Source organism: Homalodisca vitripennis, chromosome 5 (genome assembly GCF_021130785.1).
Source record: "Homalodisca vitripennis isolate AUS2020 chromosome 5, UT_GWSS_2.1, whole genome shotgun sequence".
Taxonomy (NCBI): domain Eukaryota; kingdom Metazoa; phylum Arthropoda; class Insecta; order Hemiptera; family Cicadellidae; genus Homalodisca; species Homalodisca vitripennis.
Genome location: NC_060211.1, coordinates 57021160 through 57043751, shown reverse-complemented (window position 1 = coordinate 57043751; position 22592 = coordinate 57021160). Strand labels below are relative to the sequence as shown.

Here is a 22592-nt window from a genome sequence, read left to right as displayed (position 1 = left end):
ATACAAAGAACTAATTAGGAGGTAGCTAGATAATTATCAGGTAAACAAGCTAATGCGAAGTACTGACATACAGTAAACTAAAAGTTAAATACACAGGATCACTATTTATAGCAATCTACAAAGAATATATACAGTATCGTGGGTATCTTTACTTTATGATCCGGAAGTAGATGTGACAGCTGATTATTTGGTGGACGGGTAGTTTGTAGGTGCTTTACAAATATAAGTGGCAACGTAAACTACGGATTGTGTCTTATATCCTAGTAAAACTACACACCATCACACTTTTGATAAACAAAAAGTTCTTGTTCTTGCTCAGTCTCGCATTGGAACTCAAACTCAGATACTTCGCTTAGGTTTTAGTTCTAATCAACTAAATCTTTCTGTTTGTCACTCTTAATTTTAATTAAACAAGACAATCTATGTTAATACAAATTTAATTAAAGTATATATACTTTAAGAGGTATTGTGTTTGAAAATAATCATTTCTCTTTGTATAAGGTTTCTATGACTGTCAGTCCAGTCCATAATCTCTATAATTAATAACATGTCATAGACATACTGTTTTGAAATGTTAATGATAAAAGTATTTATGTCTATTGTCACATTAACTGTGTATAAAAATTAAACAGAGTTCGCACATAAAAACTAAAGTGTGTTTTTATTCCGGGCAATCCAAAAATAAAGGTAAGTTTATGACTTTTTAATATAGCTTTTCACTTAGGCTTTTTCTATATTTGTTTGGTTATCATCAATTATTGTGATTCACTTCAGAATAGATATAAGGAAACTTGTGAATACCTAGACAGAATTAAAAGTGTTGCCTGTAATTTTATTCTATAGATTTTGTCGGTTAGTCTGACAATGACAATTTCTTTCATTCTCTATTCTTAGTAGCAATGATTTACTCCATCTGGAATGTCAAAATATGTTATGTACTTTATCAAAAACCTTTTATAGTGATGGGTTTTTTTATGAATTTCTGGGAAAACCCCCACCAATCTTCTTTTTGTGCCCTTGATGTTACTTAGCTTAACCAGGTTAGGCTATGCATGTCCTCTGGATTTTTATAATCCTCAGAAATATTAGGTTAGTTGTATAATAAAAAATTGGGGCAAGTAGGATAAACAGAACCAATTTTGTATTGCGAGTATTATCATCGATACTTCGGTATTTATTTACAATATCGTGACCATGGAAAATGGACTTTTTTCTCATGGGTTGGGCGTTTATAGCCAAGTATTATTATCACAGGTGCATATAAACTGGGGGGAAAGTATATTATTGTATTATATTGATGCCTTTCGGGCTTTATTGCGTTAAGGAGCAGGGGCATCACGTGATCTGAGATTTGACTTTTGCAAGCTCGAGTTAATTTTTTTTCTAAAAGAGCAAGCAGTGCGCAGCGGGCAGGCATCGTTGACAGGATTAACGTACTAGTCAGCATCATTTCAGTAACTTATCACCTACCTTAATGAACATCCAACACAAAGGTGTGCCATTACCACTACTGAACTAGGAGGTTAAGAATAGACACGGAGGAACAAAATAGTTCAAAATGGCGTCCCTTCTTTATTTGAGAGAGCCGCGGAGTAATACCAAACTGTCAAATATGGATAGTATTGCCAGAGGTACTGTCAAAAACAGAGTTTTCAGAGGATTTCAAAAAATCATAACTCCTTTGATTTTCGTTGCCGACGAATTTTTTCTTCACTATTGTTTTCAGGAAAAATTGTAGTTTTCAGAAAAAAAATGAACATACCTTTCCATGGTCACGTTATTGTAAATTGATACCATTCATATGTAAAGTAATAGAACTACCATTCAATATCATTGTGTCTAAAAAAAAACAAATTTGGTTGATTGTTTAGTTGTGTATTAAATAATTAGTTGATTTTTGTAGAAACGTGTGATATTATAAGGATTAATTTAGTATATTTAATGACAGAACATCTTAAATAATAATGGACACATAACCATGAATCAAACAATAATATGATTAATCTCATCTAAATAATAAAGAAATCTTAACAAAACAACAAATATACAAACCATAAAAACATACGTTATCTTCTTTCAATGCTATTTTGGTAAGTTCTGTAGTGGTAACTAACAATTTTATTAAAAATAAAGTCACCTATGAATTATCATGTTTAAAATTCTAAAATGTATGAGGTGTAGCTATTAATTAATGAGACTGATGTTTAAAATATTTTATTTTATACTGTATTTTATTTTATACATAATCACATATTGTCACCTTCGATATTCACTCCTCTATCCCTACAACGCTCTATGCGAATTTTCGGTTAGAGTACGATAAGTGACCCGGTTTTGAAATTATCTTATATTGAAGAATATAGTCATCGATACCTAATATTCGCATCTCAAATCCTAGACTATCAATCGATATAAAAGTACCTATAGTCCTCAATAACAATCATATGTTTTAAATTAAAATATGAATTTAATATCTACAGTGATCAAACCAATTATTATAACCAAAATTAGGAAAACCGAAGACGACCATATTTACTCCTCTCACAGTTACAAGTGTTTCTTTCCCACAAATTTCACATAATGGGTTTTTCGGTACGAGTCCAACATGTTGAAGCCACGAAAAAGCAACGTCGTGTAGTTTTCTAAAATTGACTGCCATTTTTAATAATCAGAATTACTTATGTAAAATTTAAATATTATCCTACGTGTATTATTTTAGAGTGTTTACAGCTGTTGATATAGATAATTTAAGTTAATAGTTCAAAATAATTAATCAGTATTGATTGATTATATCGATGGTTATGATTAAGTAATATCGTTTGCCAATTTCGATATAAAAAACCGGGTCCGCTTATCGTACCCTACCCGAATTTTCCATTGTTGGAAACAGTAATGGAAGTCATCTTCTTTCAGCTCTTTCAGAGACATGTGCTGCATTATCTTTTACTTCTACCACAGATTCAAATCTTGTTCCTTTTAATGCAGATTTCACCTTAGGGAACAGGTATAAGTCACATGGTACTGTACAAGATCTGGTGAATTAGGTAGATGTTCAAACATTGGGATGCACTTGGCTATAAACCTCTTGACAAATAATACACTATGAGCTGGTGCATTGTTTTAGTGGAGGAACCATGATTTGTACTTTCACATTTCGGGGCGTTTTTTTTCCGTACTCTGATGTAGTTTAGAAAGTACCTGAGGATAGTAATATTGATTAATTGTTGGAACCCAGTGAAGTATATAATCCAATGGATAATAAAACACAATCATCATTGCTTTAAATTTTGACTCGCTCATTTGAGCGTTTTTCGCTCTTGGTGATGTTGGGGTCTTCCAGTATATGGATAAGCACTTAGTTACCGGATCATAAGTAAAAAACCACATTTCATCATATGTTATTATCGTTTCCAAAAATATTTGGGTAATTTTCAATCGTATACAAAGTGTTAGTAGGCTACAAACATTTTTGCAAGCTTCTTGTTGTTCAAACGTTAGAATTTTAGGCACCAATTTAATACACACTTCTCATGTTGAAATTCACATGTAAAATTTGGCGTACACATTCTTTATTAATACCTACAGTTTCACCAATTGTGCGAATACTTAATCGACGGTCAGACCAAAACAAATTACTGACTTTTTCGACATTTTCATCTGTTTTTGATGTTGAGTGACCTGACCGCGAATCATCTTCAACATCTTCTCTGCCATCTTTAAAACGCTTAAACCATTCAAAAACATGTGCCCACGATAAACATTCACTGCCATACAATTCTTTCAGTAAATTATAAGTATTCTTTCATTAGCAGTTTTTCCAAGTTTAAAGTGAATTTCATAATAAATCGTTGCTCTACTACCTATTATACTAACCATTTTATGTGACAAAAAAACAATAACGCGAACGTAGGCTTTGACTAAACGGTATTATTTATGAAAGCAAGATTAGATGTATATGAAAGAGAAAGGTTCACACTGAACAGCTGTTGATTAATGGCGGTTGACGCATGCCTTCTTGATCCGCAACAGCATCAGTCTCGTTATTTAATAGACACACCTCGTATTTATGTTGGTACAGATGACTTATGTTAACTATTAAATGAATTAATCAGTATTGGTTGATTGTATCGATGGGTTTAATTATGCAATATCGTTTATTAATATTGATGTAAAAACAGGTTCCACTTACCATACTCTACCCAAAAATTGATTAAGATTATCTAAAATGTATAGGTGTATTGTAATGTTAAGTTATGGATTTACCTTGGGTTGTTTTTCACTTATTATGCAAATAGACCAAAATTACCGGTATCCTCCCATAATAACATACCAGCACTTCTTCAGACAATGTGTTTTATAGTGTTTGTGAAATTAACACATTCTCTATACAGTGGAACCTCGATAAGTCGGATTAATCGGGACCGCGGCCAATCCGGGTTAACGAAAATCCGGGTTAGCCGGAGAATTAGGTATAAAATAATAAAATACGGTATACTTACAGATAAACTCTATTTTAATTGTAAAAACATAAAAAATATGCACATTTAATTATTATTAATCCTTACAGTACATTTATAACTGTTCATTTCCTGGTAAAAAATTCAGTCAGCTTTGGTTGTGCCAATGTCGTCTGCCGCTTGCATGCTGTGCGATCCCGCAGTCTCTTCAACATGAGCAATTCAGCCGGCGATGTTTCTGCCTGCCGGTAGTGTACAATACAGTACACTACACACACAACACGGTCATAAGCGAGCGGAGCGAGGTAGGAACGGTACTGAGGGGCCAGGCGTGGCGGTAGCGTGGGAGAGGATTTGGGGAAATACGGGATTGTTTCCGAGAATCCGGGACAATGACCGCCACTCGGCCGCCGTGTGCCATGAGTCACACGCTCACTGTCCCAGTCCCATCAAATACTGATGCAACATCGATTCACGGATACTTTACAACTCAAAAATATTACGTTTTTATTATTGAAATGTTTGTCTGATTTTTTATTTTTTAATTGATAATCGGTCCGGGTTAGCCGGACTTCCGGGTTAACGGGGACCGACTTATCGGGGTTGTACTGTATATTGGAATTTCATGATCATTATTTGGTTGCATATCGAATAACTAGTTACTTTTGTAGAAACATATGTGATATGAGTAATCCATTACCATTGTGTAACAATCTGTTTGCTCAGCATCTCAGCAGCCGTTAGTTTGGGGGAACTATTGTAACATTATTGTCAAGTCTGAAGGAGAATCGGTTGCTATGAAATCAGTAATTATGCCTAGTTACTTGTTCCATACACCACTACATTTTGATTGAATTTAAAGGAATAAAGTATTTGTAAATTGGCAAGATATTTTTCTTTACCAGTTGACCTGAGATAGAAGTTTTTCTAACCCCTGTAGATGTGAATTGGGTTGTGAAGGTTTCACACAAAATGGCAGACCTGTTGTGAATACTTTCTTCCACATTGTTTCTAGGATTAAATACTCTTTTAGAATAAATATATACAGTATAAATACTATTACTAAATATGTGTGTGTGATTTGATATGTACATTTTCTAAAATTGGTTTTTGTTACATTGTGTCTGAAAAACAAAAAAATGTATTACGTATAGAGTGAACTTATGTCAAGATATAAATACAGATTTACGATAGGTAATAAATGAATATATCAAATAATTCCCCACAAGAAGTACCAATTCAATATGAAATCAATGTACATTACATCTGGATGCTGACTCTTAATTATCAGTGCTTTAAGATTATATATAATTTATTATTTACATAATTACATCATCAGTATCATAAAATATATCTGACAGTGAATAACCATCACTAACATCAGATACTACTAAGTATAAGAAAAGCGGCAGATCATGTGGGCCATAGATCACCTGCATGGTCTTGTCTAAATGAGTGCATGTGATAGCTCACCTGCTTGAACATTCGTGTCTCAATGAGTGCAGGTCGCCTGCTGGTCCTCAAAGGGTTAATATAATTGCCAAGATCAAGGAAGTTATGTCTAGGCGGTACCATGTACTGGGTCAGTCAAGATCGAGTCAATTGGCCCATGCTGCGGCAGCGCACATACGCATCCTGTCTGTGTGACTTGTTTGTACTCACTGTTATCACATGTTTTGTCTTTTTCATTATCCGTTCAACTAAGTAAATACTAGTTTCTTTTATGAGTTTTCAACAATTTTTCTGGCCATCTGAAACTTATAACAGGTAATGGGTGGCCTCAGAAAATACCTGATTTGTATTTATTCAGTTTAGGGACACCCATGTTAAAAATTTATCAGAGTTTCTACAGTATGTACTGTACTTATATAGAAAGGGAACATTTAGGGCGAGGAAGTTGTGGCAGTTAGGTTGTCAGACTAGTCGCCCTTCGTTAAGATGGTTGGAACTGGGTAGGTTCCCAAGTCAGGTAGTAGGTTAGGAAAGTTTTTACTAGTTTATATAGAATTTTTGGTTACCCCCTACCCCTAGTTTGTTGATGTTAAGTGGATATTGGGGTAAATTCAGATAATAATAAATTATTAATTTTTCAACTAGTACAATACTTACACCAGTAACACCACTCATTCATGCTAATAATGACAGTTTACATATAGACTTGTCTTGATTATGTAGTCATTCTAGCAGTTATTAGATCAATTAAAATTTTTTCATATTTTAGGATGACGAACAGGTACTCCTTAGAAAGTAAAAGTGTTGGAAAACCTTCTTTTAATTTTAGATTTATAAATATCTATTGAGTTATAGAAAAATCACAATTCCTATTTGTAGTTAAAAAAAGTGTTGTAAATACAATAATTAATAGAATGTAATGAATTGCAGGTTTTACTATAAAAATGTTACTGTAATAGCACTTGAGTCTGTGTACACAACCTTGTCTAGGAGAAAGAGGATCTTCATACCATGTTGAATTTATTGTAAAACACTTTTCTTATCTGGTCCTGGAATATTCTCTAGATATGGCTTCAACTGGAGAATTATCTAACAACCTTTTTTTGATAATGAGATATTCCCAATATCCCTGAGGTGAATGATAAACATTGAGATGAATCCCGGGTTTCCTCAACCTGTCTGTCTCATGCTCCATGCTCACATTGAGATGAATCCCGGGTTTCCTCAACCTGTTTGTCTCATGCTACATGCTCACATTGAGATGAATCCCGGGTTTCCTCAACCTGTCTGTCTCATGCTCCATGCTCAAATTGAGATGAATCCCGGGTTTCCTCAACCTGTCTGTCTCATGCTCCATGCTCAAATTGAGATGAATCCCAGGTTTCCTCAACCTGTCTGTCTCATGCTCCATGCTCGGAAACTTGTTGGCTCTTTTTTTCTTTAAACCAATACAGGCAATTGATTTCCATAAAACGTAGTAAAAGTTAAAAAAGTGAAATGACAAAAAAGTAAATCGACACAAATTTGAGTTTGCCTTATTGCAACGATCAAGAAAATGCATCAATTAGCTTAATGGTCATTGTAATTTACTTCGTTCTTAGTAAAGTCATAGAGTATTTCTATGTTTTAGTGAGTTGAAACTTACATCAGTGTATATAAATTCATATAATTTATGTTACTTTAAAACAATTTCTTAGTTTTATGAACACATTTTGATCAAAAATTATAGAACTTTAAAATGTCAAGCTTTAGTTTTAATACACAGAAATGTTTTGTGGTTGATAAAGCTTCCCATTTTTACAATAAATTTATATGATATTTTTGAAAAAAAATGTAACTGTCTCTCAGCAAGCTGTTCAGTAAGACAAATATGCATGCAAAATGTTATCCAAATGTATTTATGCTTATATTTAGTGTCAAAAACAACTTTAAGTTGACATTAGGTATATGTAATGTATTACAATATTTATTTAATCTCAAGTAAAATTGTGGTTTCATTTTGTTTCAGATAAATGTAGATTAGTACACAATGTTTCTACTATGGCTGTACTTTTGGAATATCCAGGACTTGCTGATCACACGTATTTGAGTAAGTTAGCTTTGTTTACAATTTATTGTTATGTATTAATATGTAATTTAATAAAATAACAATTCACTACCCTTAATATCTGAACAATCAAGTGCTAATTACTGGTTAATGACAGAGTAGTACAAAAGTATATTAAAATTCCAGATTAGGAGATAATTGCAACAAAGTTCACAATAAACTGTTTGTCAAACTATGGAGTGAAATATTGCCAGTTGTAATTAAATCTAAATTATTAGATTTTTTAAAATATAATAGAATTCAGAAATGGATTCATCTCCAGACAACCGATATTAAAAGCTGAACCAATTTTGAATATTTATTTTGTTCTGCCCATACACATGGAAAAGCTTTGAACTGACAATTAAAATCTTGTCGAATAGAATGAGAAATTATATCATATAAATAAAGAGTGATAAAAATGTAACCGAGTGCCAAATATGTATGGCGTTAGGTTCACTCCCTCAGACAATTAGATAAATACTTGATGTTATATATAGATTGGGAATAAATTGGTGTAACATTAACCACAAATCACATTTCTATTCATTATATTAACATACTTTGTAATAACCTCAAATATATGTACCGATGTATATCTACTTATTTTTCTCATGTTTCGAACTTTTTTGAAAATGCCGTACATATGAGTTGCTTGGTAAATAGCATTAAAAATATATTACAAATTTTGCCATGGACCAAATGACGCTCATTGCTGGACCTAGTCTATCGTTTTTAATTGTTTACATGGCGGTAGCAAATGTGTTAATGATAAATAAAACCTACCAAAGTTTTGAACACATGATTGTTTTCAATGCATGTTAAAAGTTTCATGTTCCAATATACTAAAAAAATAGAAATATTATTGTATGACAAAAAGGGTTTAGGCTACTTTTTAAATAAATAAGAAATCTTGTCCGTAGCCAAAAAGTAAAGCTGGAGCTCTAACATTGACACTGTTAACGTGGTTGTTCTGGTATAATCTTTGGTAGATATAATTTTTGTGACGCTCTTCTTCTAGAAAAAAATAAAAGAAAGAATGTAATAAAAGTGTTTTAATTGTTTATGGTGGTTTGTTAGTTAATAAATAAATTAAAAAATTCATTTTGTATTTCTCTGAAGAGTTTTTTCTCACAGGGACAGCTTAATCTATAGATAAAAGTCTCAGAGAAAAACAAATTCAGGATAAAATCATATAGAAATGGCAATTGTGTATTTCATAACACAGTTTGAGTGAAAAATTTATTGTTTATAACATTTTGGTGAATCTGATATTTCAGTAGACTGTGCTGAATACAGCAAATAAAAATTTTCATATTAAAATATCCTGAAGGTATTTTATTATCCTTTATAAATCACAGGGTAATAAAGAAAGTTCGATATTGACTGTACAATATATAATACAAGATAGTAGTTTCATGTATAGACTTTTTTATTTGACATGTGGTGCAGTATCAGTATTATGTCATCATGTTTTCTATGTTGTGACAGCACGTGGGATATTTTATCTCTCGTTATTCCCTGTAATTATTATTACTGATAGTATACATGTAGGAATTTTAAAGTCTTATGTAACAGTCTGGGTTGGACAAGTTAGTAAACAGTTATTTTGTAATTATCGTACAATATTATTTTATTTAATACGTTATTAGTTTTAAATAATTTAAAATACAATTAAAGTGATAAAGCCAACTAATTAATCAGGTTTTTGAGTAAATATATTTAGAAATTGAACTGTACTAGAGTTTGATTGGCAAGGCCGCAGCCCAAGTGTTGGGCCATTGATTATTGATGTTGGTAATGATGTTGCTCACTCCTTGTAAGTTGTCTGTGTTATTGGCTTAACTCACACTCTAGTTGCTAAGGCTTCTCCCCTGAGCTTCGTTATGTCAGTTGGGGCAGTCTCTAGCCATGCATGCTCCACATCCTTTCAACAATAACTCTTCTTTTCGTTGCCTCAAAGGTAATTTTTCTTAAGGAATTTAATTTTTTCAACAATTACTACTGTATTGTGTTGCTGCTGTAGTGGTTTGTTTAATATTCCATTATTGCATTATAGAGTCAAGTAAGCTAGGCCTAATTAATTAATTAGTTGTATAATTTCCCCTCAGTTAAGAAATAATCTTTAAACAATCGTAAGTATTTTTCTATTTTTTAAAGAACTGTAAATATAAATTATTTTTGAAGTTCTTGAAAAAATTACCGAATAAAACTAGTAATTTAATTCAGAAAAGTGGATTCTGAATGAATCTGAAATCCACTACATGAAACTATTGTAAACAGGAATGGGCCTAATGTTACAATCGCTGATCAAGGAATTAAACTTTCTGTACAGATAAGGTATAATTAACTTTATTTTAACTTAAAATATATTTAAAAAATAAATATTATATTCATACATATTAAAATAAGATATGGGAAACAGTTTTATTTTAATAAAAAAAATATATAAAGTTTGAATTTTAGTGATTCGGAAAATATATACAATATATCAAAGATAACTACAAAAGTGCATAAAACAATTGAACATAACACTCTGCGCTTTCTTTAAATTTAATTAGAACCTGAAACCACATCAGTGCTATTACAAATAGATTTGTGAATGGCACAAATAAATTATGCAAATGCAATTTCAGTCAATGTAAATGGTAATGCAATTTGTTTAACAGTCACAAAAAAGTATTGTCTGCTGTAGTCGATTTATTTAACACCAATTACATTTTCAAATGCTTTGATATTTTATTTTATTGAATTACTATAAAGTAAAATAGTATTTTAATTTTTTGTATTATATTAATAAAGAAAACTGTTTCAGGCCACGTTTTTAAAATAGTAATGTAAGCTGTGATTAAAACAAATTTTGAAAAAAGGAAGTTACTGTGGTTGATTGTTGATGCCAATCATTTTGACTGCTATATCTCGAAATAAGTGTTTACTAGCTAAGAATGATCGTGTTGGTTTTGTATCAATATCTGAAGGTAAAAGTATTAATAGAACTAGTTACTATTTACTTGTTGACATGAAATTAGTTTTCTCTGAAAGTACAGACATAACCTCTAACCAGAGTCAGCATACATGTAAAAGTATGAATAGGCATCACATAATTGATTTTGGTTCATTTGAAGCTAAAACAAGTGAGTATTGAAAAGTATAAAATAAAATATCATGAGAGTCTTATTTGAATGTTATTGTTATTTTAAATAATATGCATAAATGATGGACCAACATCACATTCAATAACAATTGGAGACAGTGACAAATACATTTCAGGAACTGATGATAGATGAGCATCATTTTTTCCCAAAATATTTCAAAATCTAATAGTTTGAGGCAACCGGCATGGACAATTTTAAAGCATGTTCTACAAACAAATTGGGTTCAAACACCATCTGTATATATTTCACAGGGGTATATATATATATATATATATATATATATATATATATATATATATAATTATTTTATTTTACAGCAATATAAAAATTTATATGTATATATGAATGAGATCTAGTCATAGTCATAGTAGTCATAGTCAAACTACTTTATTCTGTAATATGTACAAGGTACAAAGAATAGCGTCACTACAATGAAACTAAATACTAACATTAATTTTAAAATATAAGTAAAAAAAATACAATCGTAACATCTCAACAATTTATCTTCAATTCTTCTTTAAATGAATTAATTGGTTTTTGTATTGAAATATTCCTCAAAAGAATATAGAGACAAATTAGTTAAATAATCTTTGACTTCTTTTTTAAATTTTAACAGATTTGTTTCCATTATAAATTTTGTTGGTAAATTATGTAGATATCTAACACCTCTGTAATATGTTTTCTTTTTGTAAAATTCAAGATTGTGTTGATCGACATGTCTATTAAAACGGGTATTATATGTATGTTTATTGGTTTGTAGTATCGGATCAAAAAAATTGTTTTACATAAATTATTGATTCAAATATGTATAAACCATATACTGTCAGAATTCCAAGTTCAGAAAAAATATGTTTAACAGAATCTGTATATCTTAAATTTTTCATTATTCTCAAAGATTTTTTTTGTAGGACCAAAAGCCTATCTAAATTACTTATTGTTGTTGCTCCATAAATGCTTATTCCGTAAGCTAAATGTGAATGGATCAAAGAGAAATATATTAATTTAAGTGTATGTAAATTACTAATTTTTGCCATTTGTCGCAATGCATATAGACCAGTAGACATCTTCTTAGTAACATGATCTACATGTTTATCCCAAGCTAAATTTTTATCTATTATAAGTCCTAAAAACTTTCTGTGGTCACAATCTGGTGTTCATATCCGTAGAAAATGCATGTTTGATTAGATCTGTCAGTGGTAAGGAACTGATGTGCGAGAGTGTGTGTATGCGTGTTATTTTTTGTTTATTGTGTTGGTGGTGTGAATGTAGGTATGTGGGGCGAGTGTATTGTCTTTTCTCTCTCTCAGCTGTTCTACCATGCACATAAAAAATAAATTTAAAACACTAATAATATAATAATAAATAAAATAATGTTTAGCAAATAATAACTCCTCATGCACATCATAATTTTCCTAGCATGTACAATTATTCCCACAGCAACTCGTAAATACATTTATTTTTTTATAAAAGGTAAATCTTACAATGTTTTTTGCAATGTATCATGTGTACCATTGTTTTTTTTTTGTTTTTTTTTACATTCAGAATCGTAAAAAAATAAAAATTACCAGTATGGTCCCACATGAGTGCTCTATATATATATATATGATGATGGTGATGAAAACCAATATACCACTTACGTGAATTCAATGCATTTCGTAAATATTGTATACCAAAGTTTGAAATATGGATTTAAAATTTAAAACATTTGTTTACAAAAACATGATAGTGCTCTATATCCATACTTGAACCGATGAGATTAACAGGCCCTGATGTAGTGAGAGGATTGAGAGAGTGTGAAAACAGTGATTTATTCTAATGCCTATCACAGGTTTTAGAGATGTTTGAGAACAGATCACCAAAAGTTATTGCCATTCCTAAAGTATAGTATAAAGTTTATATTATATGATAGCTTGTACATGAACAAATTGCTGTGTATAAAGTACTCCCTTAGGCATTTCAATGAAAAATTAGTTTACAGATGAAAAAGTTTATATTTTAAAAGAATAGAATTACAATATAAGTATTTTAAGTGCCTATAGTTTTACATTTTGTTGAAAGGCATATAGGGTGCAGAGAAGCAAGTGAAATATGTAAATGGCTGATATCATCTGCTGAAAGTTATGTGGAGGAATTTCAAGGCTGCTAAGAAAAAATATTGAGAAATCTAGAAAAATTCCTGATTGTAAAATATTACGTGTATAATAAATCAGTTAAAAGTGTTAAAAATCTGTGTATCTGTGTTTGATTGTCTGAAATGTTGAATATAATCATAGATTTGTGATATCGTTGTAATCATGTGTTTGTGCAACTGAAAACATTTGTTAGTATTTAAAATGATATCCTATAGGTCTGGTGACCTGGTTTAGCTAAGATTGGAATCTTCCTGGTTTGGGTTGTAAGTGAAAGAGAAAAACTCCCATTGATGTAATTTGTGATTGGGCCATTGATTAGTTGTTGCACTTGGTAAGAATCTACTGATCTTAACTAATAATAAGATTATATACATCATGCTCCTATTACACTCTTCATATTCACCGTGGCTTATATCACAGGCTTAATTATCAATTCACTATTTGATATTGATACTTTGCTAATATAGTGTTCTTATATAGACACTGTTTGGTATAAACATTGTTATCATTATAAAACATGTTATTTTTTATTTCAGTGTTATGGGTGATTTTGGCCATAGCCAATGGAGTTGACAATTCTCCAGTTGGTTCTCACAGCAGTATTGAAGGGCCGTTTCCTCCTGCGGCAAGTGTAGACAGGGCTGTGTATTACCGGTTAAAAAGATCTCCAGATGAAGAAGCTTTTCCAGCCCCGTATTCCAGTGAGATTCCAGATGAGATAAACTCACAACTAGAGGACGATACACAAATAAACAGCCAGTATGAAAGTAGTGAGAGCAGCACTTCTAGAGAAATTGAGAAGGAAAGCGATCCACTTGAAGAACAGACAAAATCAAAACAAAACAGTAAACAACAAAAGTATATCCCTAGCTTTTTTAAAAACTTTAATTCCAATAAAGTAAACACAGAAACAAGGATTTTAGCTACAAATGAAAGTCTGAATGATAAACAGAAACCTACTATGTACAGTCCTCAGGGGTACGGGTTGAAGCAAAACGGTCCCAATAAAAAAGAAACAAAGTTAAACACGAGTTACAGTGATTATATTTTGAAGGGAGATACTGCAAATCTTAATATTCCAAGTAGATACTCCGGTTTAAATAAAAAAGCTAAAGTGGAAGCAGATGTAGGAGGTGAAGCAAAGAATATTACCAAGGCTGTGAAACCAAATACAACGTTGGCGATGAGTGATCAGCCAGCAGAGGAAGGCAGTGAAACACCTCACAATGTAACTGTGACTGATCTCTCCGATGATGAATCTCTTGATGTGTTATCTTCAAATATCAGTAAGTGATATAGTATCATACGTTACAAGTTTAGATACAAATTTAACTTTTTTGTTAAATTTGTATCTAAACAGCAAAACAGTTAATTCCAGATGAAGTACATTAGAATGAAGAATTAATGTTTAGTTCTATAATAGTTTACAATTGCTTTTGTGATGTATTCTAAAACCTATAGTCATAGTTTACATAGAATTACCAGAAATGATAAACCGCTTATATAATAATGATGTCTTTATTAACCCTTTCAGGTCACAAAAATGTTTACCCATGTTTTTAGCCAGGCTGTGACTGTTTTGAATGATTTTAGCATGTATTCATTCATTTCTAGTTGTTTTGTTTAAACAGCTCTTAATGTTTAATTTTTTACAGTTTTTAAATAAAATTATGTATGTTTAACTTCTTACAAAAAGTCAACACTAAACATTATGTCTATAAAAATGTAAGTTTTACATAACTTGAAATTAGTTTACTGATTCTTTCCATGAATTAAACATAGAGCTCATTTTAAGTATTTCATGAAAGTTGCTCACATTTTAGGAAAATCTGTTGATTAGGCCTATGTATACAGGCCTGTATAATAAAATTCATATGGAACTACTTAAATTACTGATCAAAACTGTTGTATCATGGAATTTATATCTCCAGTTGAACAACAACATTAATTGTTATCTAAACACTGTGTCTAAGGTTATGAATCAACTTGTCACAGACCTGCCTTATTGAAACCGTTAAAAAATATAAAATGCTGGTCTAACAGTGAAATTAATTGTGATTTAGACGAGTGACTAAGGTAATGAACAAACTTGTCACAGACCTGCCTTATTCACACAATTAAAAATATAAAATGCTGGTCTAACAGTGAAATTAATTGTGATTTAGACAAGTGACTAAGGTAATGAATCAACTTGTCACAAACCTGCCTTATTCAAACCGTTAAAAATATAAAATGCTGGTCTAACAGTGAAATTAATTGTAATTTAGACAAGTGACTGAGGTAATAGATTGTGACAATTAACAGTGGAATTAATTTAGACAAATGATGTGTCTGTCATTACATTTTGACATTTAAAAAATGCTTATTGAGTAAAATAATTTTTCAACTAAACATATTTTAAAAAGTTGTATGAGTATTTAAAATGTATGACAGTAAGTATAGAACATCTTTGTTTACATTATATTAAAATTTGTCTTTGAACAGGTTACAATAAAAAAAAGACTTAATTTGTGGTCATTGCATTTCTGAAGCATAAAAGGCTGTTTTGTTTTTCAGCCCCAGTAAACATACTTTATATAACAAATTAAAAAAAAAAAAAAAAAAATAAAATAATTGATATTGAGAAGTTGACTAATTACTTATTAATCATATTTCAAACTACGAATAAAAAAAATGTTCTCAAAATAATCAATACTACTAATTTTAATGTTAAAATATCAATGTATTTCAAAACAGCTGCTTTTGTGTTCTTTATCCCTTTTATTTGGATATCAACTGAAAATTATACATTACCAGCCAAAAAGACCTGGTCCATTAGAGGCATTTTGCATAGGTAATGGTTCGTCTTCAGAGAGTTATTACATTGGTTACATTAGGGAGGTTGCGCTTTGAACATTTTGAACTATCCTATATTCCTTCATTCAGAAAACAGAACAAATATAAATACCTAACTTAAAGTAGTCTAATAGACTTTTATATCTCATAACTTCTTACTTAATCTAAATTTTTAAGTTTTTTAGGGGGAGAGATTACTGTATTTTCACTTAAACATCGTAAAGAGCTAGAAACTTAATTCTGTACTTAATCATGACATATTGAAAATGTTATCTTGTCTTTGTATGGTGCAGCAGATACATTTGGAGACATCAGCAACACCACAAGTGCTGACGGAAGGACCATGCCAGCATCCGAGGGGCTGGACATCCTCATGATTTCTGGCATCACTGTCGGCACTGTTGTTCTGCTAGCTTTGATGGGTAAGTTTTCTTGATTTTATTTGTTGCAAATGCAAACAAGGCAAGAATTTTCACTTTTAATCAAGAGATGTACCTGTGAACCAAGTTTTAAACTTGCTGCTTTAGTGTTTAATTAGAAATTTAAAATCCTACATTCCTGGCAGCCAATATCATAAAGTTTAAAAAAAACGTAAATTTAAAAAACCCAAATGCTTGTTCTTTATGCAGATAACAGTTGATAACCACAAGAGATCATTGAAAATTAAAGGTTTACATTATATACATGATTGTAATAAAATATAAAGGACATATTCCTAATGTATTTGGCTTCCAACAATGTAACAATTGTATGCTTTGCTGAAATTAAAACTTTTAACTCTAGAACTGATAATTAACATTATAATTTTTGACATTTCATATAGTACATAAATCAACACTACCACCACTCTTAATATACCATTTCAAACAGAAAGAATTGTTGGTGCCAATAATAAATGTTGTTTTTGCAAGTGATGTCACAGTGACGTTATAAACTTGCCAGAACGATTGTCTTCATCTAGCCATTTGAAGCAGGTGTCAGAGGAAAACATTTCTGCCAGTTCGAGGGTTAATTCAATGGTGTGGCTAGAAAGTCTTGTTTTCAAATTTAGTCCATTGAGATTTCTGCCAGATATTGCTAGCATTAACATATAAATTTAGTTGTTGTTTAGCTTCACATGGTAAGTAAATAAATCATTATTACATTTGTAGAAGCTTAAATGAAGAGGTATTATAGGAGTCTCAAGGCTGTGACAACAAAATAGCTATGTTATATGTAGAAACCTGGGTTGCTCCATCGTGCTTTGGGATTATATCTAAAACATTGTAGCGCACCTGATAAGACAATGAGAATACCTCTTCACCTACACATTACTATATATTGTGTAGTCTAGGTGTCTAATGTTGAATCTTTTCAGACGAGCGTGACTCCAGATAACAATAGTTAAATCTACAACATCATCAAATTTAATGTGCTCCACTAACAGGGGAGTGAACTGGAGCTAAATTCAACATTTACATTATTACATTATTCATATTTCTTGTATACAGTAAACTTGATTATCCATGGATAATTTGTCAGCTGTTTTTTAAGATTTTAAAAATAGTTGATAATATTTAAATAACTGTTTATTGAGTTTTATAAATACTGTAACATGTTATAAGTGGTCCTAAATAATAGGAGAATAAATAGCTAATATAAATAGCCACAATCAGCTGTTTTGCAACTACTATTAGCAACCGCAATGTTCATCTCCATGGATAAATGAATTTTATTGTAGTTCTTGAAAGGAGTCAAATTGTTGTGTTTTTTAGCGGGAGGTGGATTTGTGGTGTACCGTCACAGGATGTGGAACAAGCCCCAGACCCTCAGCGACAAGTGTAGTAATGCCGACTCCAGCGGGTATATTGACGACAGTACTCTCAGAGTAAGTAACAACTCAACATCTTTTATAGTATTAGGTCTACCGATAGTGTTATTTTTTAGTAATAACATAAATTTTAACCAATTTCCTAAATGTATCTTGTAAAACTCAAAAGTGTGTAAATAAGTATAGATTTTATGATTTATAACTTTATGATATAAAATTCAAAATATTTTGATAATTTCTAATATATAAATAGACATGGGTTTTAAATCTAAAAACTACTTAACCTCTTCAGGCCCGATTAAAAAAAAATACTTCGACTTAATATTTCAAGGTAGTAGTACATTATACTGAACACGAAAAATAATTTTTCCTAAATTGTTTTTCTGCTAACTTATTCTAGATGAAGTTTCACTTATTCGAAACTCAGTGAAAGCCTGTGTATTTTATAAACTGTGTTTGAATATCATGAGTTTAAATTAGCCCTACCAGAAAAAGTAAAAATGTAGGTTTACACAAAAAGCAGTGTTATCTTTAAAGTTTTGTGGATAATAAAATAATTTTTGGCGCAAGTGTACAATTTAGTTGTAAATAATAGTATCAGTTGTTGTGAGGAAATATTCTTGCCAAGTGCTATTTTTATACGAAACTGGAAAACTGTTAAAAAACATTTTGGTAAGAACCATTTGTTTTTGTTTTTTTTTTTTTTAATATAATAAATTAGCAGTATACTCGTATTTTTTAAGTGTAAATAAATAATTTATCTGTAGAGGAAAGAAAAGAAAAATTAAGAGGCTATCTAAAACCATTTTGATTTTATACATGTTTTAGTAAAATGTTACAAAATTTGCTGAAATAGTTGCTTAAAAGAAAGCTCTGGTTTTTTCGGACAAACTTTTTTATAATGCTCTGGCACTAAAAGGGTTGAACAATACATATTAACACAAACAAATTAATTTTTCTTCCATTTCGCATTTTGTACAGTATAGTGGACATTTCCTAATATTAGTAATAAGAGTGATAATTGTTTTATTGAATGATTGTTTATTGTTAAGGTTAGTACAATCATAATGTGCTATAAATGTTTTACTTGAAATTAATTCAGGCCTGAATTGAGTAAAAAATTCCTGCATACTGTAGCATACAATGGCTCTGAAGAGGTTAATGTATCCTAAATTTGATGTATTTATTCAGCTAACATGTATTTACAATGAACATATAGAAAGCTAAGTATATCCTGGTCACTGCCAATTCTAGAATTAATTAAATGTTTATTACAATTCAATAGTTTTTAAGAATCAGGCTACTTAAATTTTATTTAAAATTAAAGCCTTCTACAGTAAAAAAATAACAAAAGTATTGATATTTAAATAAATAATGCACATCTAATAAAAAGTAACAAGTTCTATTGTTAAAAGTGCAATATAGCTTCTTATTTATCAAAACAATAGAAGATTGTAGAATTAATTCTTATATCATAAAAGGACTGATAGAAGCATGTATTTTTGTCACTAAATTTTACTACACTGTTTAGAACACTCAATTATTTGTGGAGTTACCTGATGATGAAACATTCAGTTGGAAAGGCCTTAAAAAACAAAATAATAAAAAATAAAATAAGATTATTGGAAAAGTGTTGTTTTACCAAATACTAGTTTTAAAAACATTCAAAATGATTTATTTTAAAATAATTAAACACTCATTGATTGTTATTCACAATGGCTTTACATAATCATATAAGGTGGTGTTATTTCTTTTGTTCTTGCTTATAACAAAATAATAATTGTGTTCCCAGAAATTTTCATTTCTAACAGGTTTATCCTGCCATTTGTAACTTCAGTGGTTACAGTCAAAACCGATGTCATTTACATCTGGGATACCCCCTCGGATGCCCAGGATTGGCACTTCACTGACCCAATAGTGACGATCGATAGGTCGTTTACTGCAAAGGATGACGGTTAGAATGAGTGCATCCTTAGTGTTTTTAGGTTTTTTCAAGCCTAAATATGAAGGAGTACCATCCCCTGTTAATTTTGACTAGAAAAGGCTGGGACAAAGCTAGCTTTGTTCACATTTATCAGCCTTCTTCCAAGGTGAGGTATAGTGTGTCCGCTATCCCTTCTCATGGTGAATGTAACATAAAATCTCCAGGAGGCAGCCCAGCCCCTATCTTCAACCTTACCTTCCTGTCACTCTGCAACCAGTCCAAAGGCCCTGTTAGGACTAACTGCAATGTGATTTTTCCTTAGTTTCTATACTAAGTGAACAGAACAGATCAATTGCGTTACAGTCCGATTCAAAACTTGATACATAGCTCGGTTCCATTTAATTTGAAAAGTTGAAACTTGTTAAAATTTGCTTGCATTAGATTGATTAGAGAAGCAGTGGTATTAAAATTATGCATAGAGTATACAATGTAAAAGAATCAAGAGTTGAAAATAGAATATCACCAAGAACATTTTAATTCATGGACTGAGACTCAGAAGTGACCCATCTCTAGGAAAATTCAGCCCTTTCAATCAGCACCAAATTTGGAACTAAAGTACAGAAACTAGAATAAAAAACCAAAAAGAAAAAAATAAAAACTGACCTGTTTCTCTCATTACAGAGTGGCAATATGCAAATTACTGATTACTAAAACACGTTTTTAGGTTCTTAAACTGTGTAGAAACGTGCAGTAACAAAGTAGCGTATTTTCAAAACTATTTTATTGAAAGTTTTGTATTTTTTATTGCTACATTCATCAACTGCTCAACAATAAACAGGCAATTACTAATTTTTATTTTACCCTGTTTACTCGTTTTATGTTTTGTAGTTGTACACAAATAGGCTCTATAAATATATAATTTGAGATATAAGTTTGTATCTACATTTTTTTCTAATTGTGAATAAAGATGTTTGATTTTTCAAATGTTGGTCTTATAATTAATACAAATATAAACCCATACATTTTTACTTAAATGGAATATATTTTTGAACCCATTATATAATCTACTGTTATATCAAATTAAAAAACAGAAGGTAGAGGTTATGACGTATTCAAAATATATCCGTTTCTCTAAACCTTCCTTTGAAATAGTGTAGTATTCTTAGGCTTTTTCCCTCATAAGAGTACACAAGGTTAAAAAGCAGAGTTCAGATGAAAGTTTCTTTGGTTTATTTTGTGTTTGTGTCGAACCAATCTTGTATACCAGCAAAATTGTTTGGTCTCCTACTGAAAATTAGTGCACCGCAGTCCTCTGACTCGCAGTTTTACACTGTTGCATTCCTCATGGTAGCGCTGTGTTGGAAATTTTTTGTTCTCTTTATTCTTCTGAACTGAATACATATATTTTCCAAACATCACAGAAGGAACATTTTATTATTTACACGATGTTATGTCTGCATATCAAACACAGAGATATAAACAATAGAGCTTAAAATAGGTGGTAGGGACAAATCACCAAATTTATTGTTTATACTGCTAGTGATGACGTTTTCTAGGCCACCACAACTTTGTAACATTTCCTGTGAATACTGTTGATGATGAAAATCAGCCACCGTGGCACTTGATGTACGGGTTAAATACAGTATTGCAGTTGTAAATAAATAAATCATTTAATCTTGGCCAATTTCCATCTGATTTGAAACTCTCCAAAATTTACCCTAAACACAAAAAAGGCTCCACAACCAAAGCAGAAAACTATCGCCCAATTTCACTGCTGTTGTATGCTGTTGTAAATAAAGAAACTTGACTATTGACTATTGACTATTGTATAATTGGTTTGAAAATGGACTGGGAACTTTTTACCGGGAATACCAGAAATTTGAATAAAAGTTTTGAGTGGCCACTCTGTCTGAGAATTTAAAATTATTTTTACAATGAAATTAAATTAATTAAACAAAGTTAATAATTATTTGTCAGAATGCAAGATCAGTTTGCATTTTATTAGAATAACGTTAGTATTCCTCCTTAACGTACATTCTCATTGTAACTTGTTTTCATCAAGAAGATAATTTGCAGTATTATTCTTTAGTTATGGTAATTGTGGTTACATGGTCATGTTATTTTTATGTACTAGAAAGTATTATAGTTTTATTCCATTGTAACAAATTATTCAATATTTTTGAATAGGAAAACTCGGAAGAGATGTACAGCTTGGACAATGACTCGTTCCTGAACAGCCTGGAGGCGATGACTATCCAGAACTATTGGACTGATAACGTAAAACACACGAAGCTGTAATGAAAAAGTCGGCTCTCACTCCTGGTGATCCATATCTACCTAATTTACGTCCAATATGTACCATTATCAATGTCATTTAATGTTTATTTCATGGTAAAAATATAAATAGAGAGAGATAGAGCTACTTTATACTAACATGTATTTAGAAGAAGTCTGCAGCCTTAACTATTATAAAATGATATGTTTACTATGAGAACTCCACCTGGAACTTGTGGTTAAGTGCTGTAGTCTCATAAGTTACCTGAGTTACACTACTACAAAAATTGCATTTAGTATTGTTTTTATTGGCACTTTTAATCAGATCTGAAGTTTTTAAAACTCATTCAAGGTTCTGTCCTAACATTGAGATAAGTAGAAAAATAATATTAATGTATGTATGAGAGTATTAGCGTTGAAGAGTATACAAGTTACAAAGCATTGGAGGTGAAATGCGCTTATCACCA

The 22592-nt window shown here is 31.0% G+C and overlaps 1 protein-coding gene across 2 annotated transcripts; it reads left to right on the top strand.

The window, feature by feature from the left end:
- Positions 1–507: 507 nt before the first annotated feature.
- Positions 508–22592, top strand: LOC124362240. Of its 2 annotated transcripts, XM_046816579.1 has the most exons (6): positions 508–687; positions 7918–7998; positions 13819–14568; positions 16411–16539; positions 17872–17984; positions 22039–22592. In XM_046816579.1, exons 2-6 carry the CDS (start codon positions 7950–7952, stop codon positions 22147–22149), a joined length of 1152 nt encoding a protein of 383 aa, XP_046672535.1. In that variant the 5' UTR covers positions 508–687; positions 7918–7949; the 3' UTR covers positions 22150–22592. The 2 variants fall into 2 exon arrangements, with proteins under 2 accessions (XP_046672535.1, XP_046672534.1); XM_046816578.1 differs by lacking the exons at positions 508–687; positions 7918–7998 and adding an exon at positions 9738–9958.